This window comes from Syngnathus floridae, chromosome 4 (assembly GCF_059516105.1).
Source record: "Syngnathus floridae isolate MCC-2025c chromosome 4, RoL_Sflo_1.0, whole genome shotgun sequence".
Taxonomy (NCBI): domain Eukaryota; kingdom Metazoa; phylum Chordata; class Actinopteri; order Syngnathiformes; family Syngnathidae; genus Syngnathus; species Syngnathus floridae.
In genome coordinates this window covers 10368500-10378735 of record NC_142416.1, presented here as the reverse complement: position 1 = coordinate 10378735, position 10236 = coordinate 10368500, and the positions used below count along the sequence as shown (strand labels likewise).

Genomic DNA, 10236 nt, shown 5'->3' with positions numbered 1-10236 from the left:
GGATCCCATTCGGCGAAATGCTTATGAGTGTTTTGGACCAATTTCCTCTCGCTGGTAGACGTGTACTACTCATAAAGCGTTCTTGACTTTTCTCACCAACATCTCTCGTCATGTCCAATAACAACGCCAGCAACAACTTAATCGTCGCTCAAAGGGCCGTGAAGCAGCTCCGTTTGGAGGCCAGCATCCGGAGGATCAAGGTACCAGCGGCCGACGCGGACACACAAACGCCGAGAGAGCAACAAGCTAAGCGATCGACTGCTGAATGGCGGAGACAAACTGATAGTCTGGGGAATAAACAGGCTTCCCACATTGCAGTTTTACATGAAGGAGAGCGAAATCTTAGGCTAAGGGGGACTAAACGCTGTTGCTCTTTTTGAACTTTACCACCGAGCGTTAAAACTTTGAAATAATAAGTATCGCGTTGACACAAGTTTTACTGTGTGGTGAAGTTACTTTTCTTACACGTCAGTAACTCGCTAATCACGTGAAAATAGTCTTCTGTTAACACTGTACGCTTACTGTTGTACCGTTGCATGCAAATTGTGTGCAAATAACAGCCAGGCCTGTGGTTGTGGAGGTTTTGCGGTTTTTGTTACGTCTAGCTTTTTTATTTTTTTTTCCCCACCATATGCTGACGTCGTATGTGACTCGCAGGTGTCTCAGGCTGCTGCCGAGTTGAGGAACTTCTGTCTGCAAAATGCCTCCAAGGACCCCCTCCTGGTCGGTGTGCCCTCCAGCGATAATCCTTTTCGACCACCAAAGTCCTGCTCCCTGTTCTGAGGTAGCCGTAGTGGGGAACTCGCAATGACACAACACGTAAAATGTAGCACGGATCACACAAAAGTTTAGATATGACTGCTGCTGATCTATTGAGATCAAATACAGTAGTGTCAAAAATAATCCTTCTCAAACATGATAATGCTTACTTTTAAAGTGACGTTGCCAGAGATGTATTAATTTTGTGTGATAGTAAATTGCATACCTGTTCACCAAAGCCAAATACTATGTTTGAGGTAGTTCTTGTATTTGATTTCATACACATTAGAAATAACTGATGTTCTACGTGTGACACTAGCGAATCGTCTCTCGTATTTTGTTGTAACGCAAATACGAAGATCGAAGCATGTGTTGCAGCTTGCTTTTTATCCACAAAATAAAATTGCACACATAGAATGTTAAGGTGGTCTGTTCAAATTCTCACCCTAATTCTTCTTCCCTTGAAAACTCCTCATTATTAATATTTGCTCCTCATTTAGGGTGCTAGTTTAAAAATTTTCTCAACTTCTGCTAGTTAGTACAACCATCAACAGTGCAACAAGTCTTATACAGTATGCTTATTCCAAATGCTATTAGTGTTGTCCTTAAAGATGCAATACAGTACATGTTTAGGAAACGGTGTGTTTTTTAACATTTGCTATTTTTTTTCCTTCCCTTTTAGTTTGGCAAGAGCAATGAAGAATTTCTGAATCTATATACCGAAGGCTGTCTTCAATTTTACTTAATGTTGCTGTAGATCTGCCAGCAGCTCCCTCCTGGACCTCAGGAAGGATGGATGGATTCGGGGGGTGGGGGGGTTTGGTTTGCCAAAATGATCCATGAATTACTTTCATGCTGCACCAAACTTGTGGAGTCTAAAAATAGTCATGAAATCGCACCAACATAACTAATACATTTAAAGTATTTCTTCATTTTGCTAGATATTTGGTTTCCAAACATATTATTTTATATTCAATGCCGTAGATAAAGCCAGGTATTAATTTAAAACCCAGTACTGTTATACAGGATACTCTTGTTCAAACACTACAGACATAGAATTGAACTTGTGGTTAAGTTGTGATCCACTTTTCAGATATTTATAGCTATGCTTATGTTCTCACTTTTGACACACTATGACATGGTACAGATCTAAATGTTTTTTAATAGCTTTTTGTTGTTGCTTTTATTAGCTTGCCATCTTTAAAACACATGCCTCATATCATTTGAATAATGACTGACTGTACACCACTTAATATATGCAAATAGCCAAACAGCAGCTATTTTGAAAACATCCAAATGTTCCTGTTCAATGAATCTTGCTGAAGTTGACCTGTTGCATGAGCTGTTTTCCACAATGGAATTTTATGCCAAGCGACCAGGTCTTTTACTACTGTTACCCTATATAGTCCTTGTCTTTGCTACTGTGAGCAACAATTTTAGAAATTAAATTTCTTTTTCACACAGTAACAATTTGTTTTTATTTGGGTTTTTGGAACCACTTTGTTGTCACTGACTACAAAAAGCAACTTATGAAGATAATGCTCTTTTTGGACCTGAAATCTATATTTTGGAACTTTGCTCTTGTGGTGACTTTTAACATTCATTTAGTGCTTTAAATTCATTTATCATCATTAATTGTTTTTTCAAACAAAAATAGGTCAGATGTTTTGCTCTCTTATGGTTTGGTTTATTGTTTAGCACATATTATAACAATACCAGTGCAAGGAGGGAGACGAAGCCTAGGGCTTGTAAGGAGCTCCACTCCTGTGTGTGTGTGTGTGTGTGTGTGTGTGTGTATATATATATATATATATATATATATATATATATATATATATATATATGTGTGTGTATATATATATATATATACACAAACAAAGTGCAAAACAAACAAAGTGCTGTGTAGTCAAATGTCATTCAAGTGTTTGAAAAAATATAAGTAAATAAACAAAAGCATAACAAGCTAAATATTAATTCGTCATATTTATATTTGCATATATACGAATGTGTATGTATACATACATAAACAGATACACTATACAAAATAAGAAACAAGCGAAACAAAATAAACACTTAGCGATGTTGAAGCAATCAAAGACACCAGGTAGGAATAGCTAAAAGGGAACAGAAAAACTGTAAACAGAAAATAACAAAACAAGGAAGAATCAGAGTATAAATTGTGGTTAAATTGATGTTCTTAGTATGGATTAGCTGAGTGCAGTGGAGTAATTATGGACTGGTAGGCTCATGAGTGGAGAAGGTGGTGTTTCAGGTGCTTTCTAAAAGCCTGTGAAGATATGGATTGGATATGGATTGGTAGCTTATTCCAGAGTGAGGGCCCTCTAAAGTGGATATAATATTGATGGCGTGATGTTCGACAGGAAGGTGGGTGAAGATTGTCCCTCTGTTGTCTTAGATAAGAATGAAAGTCTGATACAAATGTGAAGAAATTATGAAAAGTGGCTGGAAGACAGTGTTTCCTATATATGTATTTATGGATGAGTAGACAGGTTTGATGAATATTTACTTTATCAATTGGCAGTAGTGAATAATTTCTAAATATCTATTTGAAAATGAGATCATTCGTAGGAACTTCTTTTGTATGATGAGTAATTTGTTGAGGTATGTGGCTGCCCAGAGTATGTTGCAGTAATTGAGTAAAGGAAACAGGAAACTATAATACAGAGTGAGATGAGCAGAAGGATGGACCAAGGGACAAACTTTTCGTGAAATACCTAGCATTTTCATAGATCTTTTGCAAACCAAATCAATGTGTTCAGATCAGTTTAAGTTTTCGTCTACTATAACTCCTAGGAATTTGGTGCTAGTAACTTGATGGATTTCGTTCTTGATTATGTAAATTATGGTCTGTTCTTTGGGGTAAGATTTATTTATATTGCAGAAGATCATGAAGTTACATTTTTTTATATTGAGTGTCAACTTATTTGTTTTGAACCATTTTGTAACAGCGTACAACTCAGCATTTACACTTGCAATGAGGGAATTAAAATCATCGTGGGTGGCAATGAGGTTGGTATCGTCCGCAAATAACAAAGGGAGAAAATTTGAACAAGACATGGAAAAATCATTTATGTACACCAAAAATAATAGAGGACCCAATATTGAGCCCTTATGCCCATGGTGGTACAAAAACGTCAGGAAAACAGTCCAGATTAAAGGAAAAGTGGCCATTGAGCAATTTATACTAAATGTTAAATCTGAACATTTTTATCTACAAAGCTGAACTTGAAGTTAGGTACGTGTGTAAAACAGGATGCATAGATATTTAATTGAATATGCTATAAAGACAGGCTATTAAATACCTGAACTAATGAAGATTATGTTGTTTTTGCAAATATTCTCTCATTTTTAATTTGATGCTGCAACATATTCCAAAAAGGCTGAGATGGGCAAAATGGATCTCTATGGATTTGCATGCAATGCTAGTCCTCTACACTGTAATTTACAGGTTTCGGAATATTTCTTTTTAGTCACTTACACACATTCAATCCGTCATATGTGGGAAATTGAACTCACGGTGTCGGCACACAAGACAAGTATATACCCCTACACTACCAGCCACTCCCGTTTTGGAATAAATGCTTCCTTCCAGATCTCCAGTGGCCACTGTCTTCTCACGTGACAGCTACCTTGTCGTTGCTTGCAGATTAGTAGAACAGAAAACACCTGAGTGGCCGCACCCACCAGAGGACATTGCAGTCCTCAAGGTAAAACAACACACATTATGGGAACCTGTTGTAGTTTTGTCTGGCATTTTTTTTCAATTACCTTATATAATACAAGTGTTACTGTTGTTACCATTTCTTACAGTAGTCATTTTGTCTTGAAAACTTGTGAAATTTAACTTGCCTCAGTGTGACGCCCATATGGCTTCAAGTCTTGCTCAGACAAGAGCTGAAAAGAAGCCGCAGTTACAAGGTAATGGTGCCCATTTTATGCAGGATCAAAAGTTCCAAAATTAAATAAAAATGGGATTAAATAATGGCATATCTAATGTTTTTGTATTTCAATATTTATCTCATTATGTATTCTTTCATATTTACTTTTAGTATTTCATTGCTTGGTTGCTTCAATGACTTTTATTTCAATATGTTTATAATTATTCCAATATTTATTTCACTATTTCATTTTGGCACTCGTTGCATGCATGTGCATCAATAAATACCTTGATCTGTCATACTTTCCCTTCAAACTCAGTGGGCTGGCACATGGTGGGACTGGAGCTGTTCCAATCCCAATCATATTGCTTCTTACATTTAAAGAAACATCAGTTACCAATGTCATCTGGCATTTCTTCAGACTCTTCTCGGAACACTCACAGTTTCCCCTCATGGGAATACCGCCATCAAACAGATTCCCTAAGGGTGAGTGAATTGACACTATCAGGTATGGTGAAGGGTTATAAACTCACTTGGCAAAATCTGCTCCTGTAGGAGCAACTAAAAGAGATGGATGAACATGTGGCTAGACTCCAGGACATGCTGAAGTGTGAACGGGCCAAAGTAAGGTGTACATTTCTCTGTACGAACTCTATCTGCAAGCTTTCAATCTCAATTCCTTTATGCTGAGTGAATTGTGGGCTGAACAAAGTATTTGTCTTTTTCTTAATCTTTTAACTCCATCTTTTGCCAGAGTACCCGTTTGCAGCTAAGGGTCAACCAGCATGAAGCTGAGCTGAGACGCAGGGAGCACCAAAGCAACAGAATGAAAGAACGACTTGCTCATTTGCCTGACAGAAACAAGGACAAAGGACCTTGTGAGATGATCAAAATCCATTTGCAGTATGTCAAATGTTCTCAGCATTTTCTCTGTAGCCATTGAGGTGCTGAACTTTCCACCGGGAGGTCGAGGCAAAAATGCGAAGTCAATAAAGTCGTCCCAGTCCACTGCAAAGTAAACTTTACTCTCATATCTTGCAGTGTTTGGTATGAAGTTGCTTCAAACTTTGGTGGATGTTTCTTTGTTCCCTTGGCTAGGCAAGAAGAGGCAGCGCTGCGCCTGATGCTGGAGCGCAGAGAAGCGGAGCTCCGAGAAGCAATGAAGCTGCGACACAGCCTTACTACCTTACTACATGCTATCAGAGTTGACATGGAGCAAGTGAGGGGAAGAAAAAGGCGCTACTTGTTATTTTTTTTTCCTTAAACAATGGCAAGTTAAAATCGAGTCACTGACACTTCACCATCGATGACAAAACCCGGTGCTCAAAGCAATCCCTGTATTCATTACCCCAATTTTCCGACATTAGAGCTCACTCCTCCAAACTAGTAGTCTGATATAATACCATGACTGACCTTTTAGAGGTAGCATGGGTCACCCAGACTTCCAGGAAATACAAAGAAATGGAAGAAGCTAGGATATCTGCTAATCGGATCCTGATTCTAACCTCTTCATGTTATTTTTACTGTAGTGAATTTCTTGTGAAACACGCGAAAACATAACAGACAGTTGAACCTCAATATGTCTGTCAAAAGCGCAAGTTTCAGGCCCCTTCAAAACTAGCCATTATTCTGTTAGTGATGTTATTGTAATACTGTCCGTTGTTCTCTTTTAAGACCTTGTCAAACGCTGAGGAGGACGCGAGTGGATCCCCAAACAGGAACAAAAGGTTAACTCAAGCTGAGGCAGTGCTTGGTGACCATGTGACAGGAGGTGTAGTTCAGAGTTGGAAACGTGTGCAGCAAAGGCTGGTTGACCTTCAACGTGAGGGTGAAAACTTTGAAGAATCTTTTGTCTTAATTTTGTTGTCTTGTGCATCTTCACAGCTTGATGAGAACAAAAATCGACAAAAATAAGTGCACCTGCTTCCTGGTATAATTTACAATGATAAACTTTATTCTAATTGGTGTTTATCTGCAGGCCACATGGGAGATGGAACTGACCATGACAAACTCTTGGCTCAGCTTGAAAAAGAACTGAAAGAGAGTCAACAAATTGTAAAACTACAACAGCAAATGCTGCAGGTGTTATTGTCAATAACGTAGACACATGCAAAACTGTTTTGACGTGCATACCTCTTAATGATACTTTGCTTTTTTTTTTTTTTTTTTAGGACAATCTTGAATCATCAATCCCATCTGAGCTGAGTAATTCTTACTTTTTGGAAGAATGGGAGCATCTCCAAGTGCACTGGGCAGACTTCAACCATCAAAAACGGACTTTTGAAAGCGAGAGACAGTCCTTCACGGAGGCTGCCATACGCCTAAGTCGTGAGGTGACAATGTTCAAACTCTACATGAAATTCTGTCCATTGTCTGAAAATACACATTTTTGTGTCAACAGCGTCAGAACTTTGAGAATCAGAAGGGCTCTCTCTTGAAGCAGCAGTATTTACATGATTCTCCTTTGTGCAGTGGAAGAGAAGCAAGCAACATATGTGACTGCACCCTTCTTAGTAAGTAGAAAGCTGTGTGGCTTTTTTATGATAAAGACCCTGCTATTATCCCTATTGTCTTTTAATGCAGTGCACAAAATATGCCCTCTGTATATTCTATTAAGCCTTGCATATATGTACACCATCTGCAAAATGCTCTATAAAGTTGAGTTGAGTCTTAACTTTGCATCTCATACTTGTGTAGGTAAAAAGCTACTGTCTTTGATTTCTCAGGTTTGGGGCCTGCTAGCAAATATGGCTGTGTTCCCATTTCCCCATCTTCCATCGAATCCAGCCCTGTTACGGTTTCAGGATTCCATCAGGGAAGAGTCAGTGTTTTAACACCCAGTACTCCAGAGCTCTATGCTGCCCTCAGTTTGTCATACAACCACAGGTCAGTCAAGTACATCTTTTATGGCTTAAGTGTCAAGTAAGTCTCGGAGCCTTTCGTGGTCTATTATTTTCCTCGCCGCCTTGTCAGCAATTATGCCCCACACAAGCGAGTAGAACTCAAGCCCAAACACTTTGAGTCAAGTTTAGGTATACAGAGATCACAAATGATCAACAAAAATGTAAGAAATTAAATTGAGTGAGTCGCGGCAAATATTAGATCAGTAGTTCTTAACCTTGTTGGAGATACCGAACCCCATCAGTTTCATATCCTCATTCACCGAACCGCTCTTTAGTGAAAAATACAATTATTTTTTCCAAATTCAAGACATCAATGTTTTTTACTGGTGCACAGAATGAGCTGTGCATGAACATCACCTTCTTCAAAGTACAAAACCAACACAAAGCATGAACTCAAAACAAATTACATACCTGCAAATCAGTGTGACTTCTGCTATTGCCTTTGCGAGACCAGTTCAGGTATGCGTCATCACGAATTTACACGATAAATCAGGTGTGTTCGGACCACCGCAGTGGAGTCTCTGGTGAACCCCTGAGACCGACTCACCAAATCCCTAGGGTTCAATCAAACAGAGGTTAAGAACCACTGTATTAGATACAAAACAATATTATTAGTAAGAGTATACTATGTGCTTGCTGTCTGCAGAACCAAAAAGGGAGCAAATCAGTCGGAGAGATGGGATGGTAAGACAGACGAGATGCGTGCAAACCCAGCTCCACCTTTGGACCAGTCATTTTGAGGCGACTGAATTCCAAGGACATTCTAAAATGTGCATGGTTTTTAAATAAAAATAAAACTTTCCAAGATGTAACTTTTTTTATTAAACATTTTATTCATTAAAGGAAATTAAATGTCGCACTTGTATGGTGTGTATATCAAAACAGATGCAACAATTAAGTTAATTTTCAAATCTAGTCAATTTGCAAAGATACGGAAGAGGATTAGGGCCAGTGAAGAAAAAAAATGAGGGGTGACAGGATTCTGACCTTTTTCTCAGAATTCCGACTTTATTCTCAGAATTCCGACTCTAAAGTCAGAATTCCGACTTTAAAGTCAGAATTCCGAGAATAAAGTCAGAATTCCCACTTTCTGACTTTTGTCAGAAATCTGACTTTATTCTCAGAATTCTGACTTTATTCTCAGAGTCCTGACTATTCTCATAATTCTGACTTTAAAGTCGGAATTCTGAGAATAAAGTTGGAATTCTGAGAATAAAGTCAGAATCCTGTCACCCCTCGTTTTTTTTTTTTTTTTCTTCACTGACCCTAATCCTCTTCCGCACAAAGAAGTAGGGCGTGACTTATTTGCGAACGATATAGAAAAACCCGGATTGAGTGAAATGGAACGGAGTGGCAATTCTATTATGGATTATAAACTTCACTATCAGAGCTTCATTTTAATGCAAATACAACGCTGATTAAAAAGTGACAGAGTAAGCGGGGCTAAAGCAGTTCTCATCTGCCTTTGCACACTCCGCCCCAGTTGCACCGTGATCCCAATTAACAAAGATTGGCGCCAAACCCGACGCCGTCTTTTTTTTTTTCTTCCCTCCATTGCGGCCACACTACGAAAAAGGAGCAGCAGTTCGTATTGAATACACCACAATTAACACCATGGAATGGAAGCGTTCTTTAACGGAGTCTAACGGCAAAAGTTTTGAGATTTGGAAAGACTACTTGGGTCTGGCGGATCTAGTCCGAGAAATCCAACGTTCGTATACCGCCACCCTGTCTCGCTCTGCGGCCGCTGATCCACACTCGGAATATGGCGTTGGTAGAAGCGACTGTGAAACCAGTGTTCCATCTGATCGTGTTGGATTTATAAACCAAGGGTTCTCCACCGGACAGCCATCCGACAGCCAGCGGGAGAACTTGACTGATTCTGCTCTTCCCCCAAAAGAAGTTTGTTTAGAAGGAATAACAAGTGCGCCACAGCAGTGGAGGAAGATGGCGCGTCACCAGTCACCCAAACTTCCATCTCCTGAGGTGACGACCATGAGGTGCAGCTTTTGTAAACATAACGGAGAGACCGAAATGATCTACAAATCTCACTGGCTAAAAAATCTCGATGGAGAAGTTTTGTGCCCGTATTTGCGCAAGTACGTGTGTCCGCTGTGTGGTGCCACTGGTGCCCAGGCCCACACCAAGCGGTTTTGCCCTAAGGTTGACCCCACGTACACTTCGGTTTACGTCCGTCCAGACGATAAAGTCCAACTTGGCCGGTTTCGCCCAACTAAATCACAGACATTTGACAACTAGCATTGACTGTGAACTAGTTCAACACGTGTGTGCATTTGTGTGCTTTTTTTTTGTGGTTCTCGTTTTGAAAATGCACGTGTATGTTTTGGAGGTGTGTTCCGTTTAAATGCTGCTTGCCTGCGTGCTGGCTGCCAGGCCCTGCTTGGAAACTTTAAAATATTTTAAAATGTGTTCAGGATGCTGTTTGATGAAGAAAACGTTTAATCACCTTCCCCGTTTCACTTTTAACTAATAACTCACTGTGTTTGAAAAATCTTATTACTAAGCATGTTCTTTTCAGTATTATGCATGTAACCTTGGAAAAACTAACGCTCTCCGTTTGTGGAGATAGCATTTTGTGTGCATTCGAATAAAAAATGGTTTGTTGTAAAACCTAATGTTTTGGTGTTGTGATCTTTTGGTTCTGATGTAAAATA

General features: G+C 39.3%; 3 protein-coding genes across 11 annotated transcripts; all 3 read left to right on the top strand.

Moving 5' to 3' along the window:
* Window positions 1–15: 15 nt before the first annotated feature.
* LOC148398994 (guanine nucleotide-binding protein G(I)/G(S)/G(O) subunit gamma-10) lies at window positions 16–2229 on the top strand. Its single transcript, XM_088374427.1, has 3 exons — window positions 16–200; window positions 658–784; window positions 1442–2229. The coding sequence occupies exons 1-2, from the start codon at window positions 111–113 to the stop codon at window positions 781–783; spliced, it is 216 nt and encodes a 71-aa protein (XP_088230553.1). The 5' UTR covers window positions 16–110; the 3' UTR covers window position 784; window positions 1442–2229.
* Window positions 2230–4343: 2114 nt separating this feature from the next.
* LOC148398993 (afadin- and alpha-actinin-binding protein) lies at window positions 4344–8368 on the top strand. 9 transcript variants are annotated; one of them, XM_088374679.1, is made up of 13 exons: window positions 4344–4487; window positions 4635–4698; window positions 5080–5144; window positions 5214–5282; window positions 5413–5536; window positions 5595–5673; window positions 5757–5877; window positions 6333–6486; window positions 6637–6740; window positions 6830–6991; window positions 7060–7171; window positions 7385–7544; window positions 8208–8368. In XM_088374679.1, the coding sequence occupies exons 1-13, from the start codon at window positions 4359–4361 to the stop codon at window positions 8299–8301; spliced, it is 1437 nt and encodes a 478-aa protein (XP_088230805.1). In that variant the 5' UTR covers window positions 4344–4358; the 3' UTR covers window positions 8302–8368. The 9 variants fall into 9 exon arrangements, with proteins under 9 accessions (XP_088230805.1, XP_088230804.1, XP_088230803.1 ...); XM_088374678.1 differs by having other exon boundaries at window positions 4978–5144; window positions 6333–6480; XM_088374677.1 differs by having other exon boundaries at window positions 4978–5144.
* A 556-nt stretch (window positions 8369–8924) lies between these two features.
* Window positions 8925–10197, top strand: nanos3 (nanos homolog 3). The gene has a single exon (XM_088373338.1). It carries the CDS (start codon window positions 9176–9178, stop codon window positions 9818–9820), a length of 645 nt encoding a protein of 214 aa, XP_088229464.1. The 5' UTR covers window positions 8925–9175; the 3' UTR covers window positions 9821–10197.
* Window positions 10198–10236: the final 39 nt, after the last annotated feature.

Coding starts and splice junctions, on each gene's coding strand:
- LOC148398994 (XM_088374427.1), top strand. CDS start 111: ATGTCCAATAACAACGCCAGCAACAACTTAATCGTCGCTCAAAGGGCC. Junction 201..657: donor CCAGCATCCGGAGGATCAAG/GTACCAGCGGCC, acceptor TGTGACTCGCAG/GTGTCTCAGGCTGCTGCCGA.
- nanos3 (XM_088373338.1), top strand. CDS start 9,176: ATGGAATGGAAGCGTTCTTTAACGGAGTCTAACGGCAAAAGTTTTGAG.
- LOC148398993 (XM_088374677.1), top strand. CDS start 4,359: ATGCTTCCTTCCAGATCTCCAGTGGCCACTGTCTTCTCACGTGACAGC. Junction 5,537..5,594: donor AAACAAGGACAAAGGACCTT/GTGAGATGATCA, acceptor TTTTCTCTGTAG/CCATTGAGGTGCTGAACTTT. Junction 5,878..6,332: donor TCAGAGTTGACATGGAGCAA/GTGAGGGGAAGA, acceptor TTCTCTTTTAAG/ACCTTGTCAAACGCTGAGGA.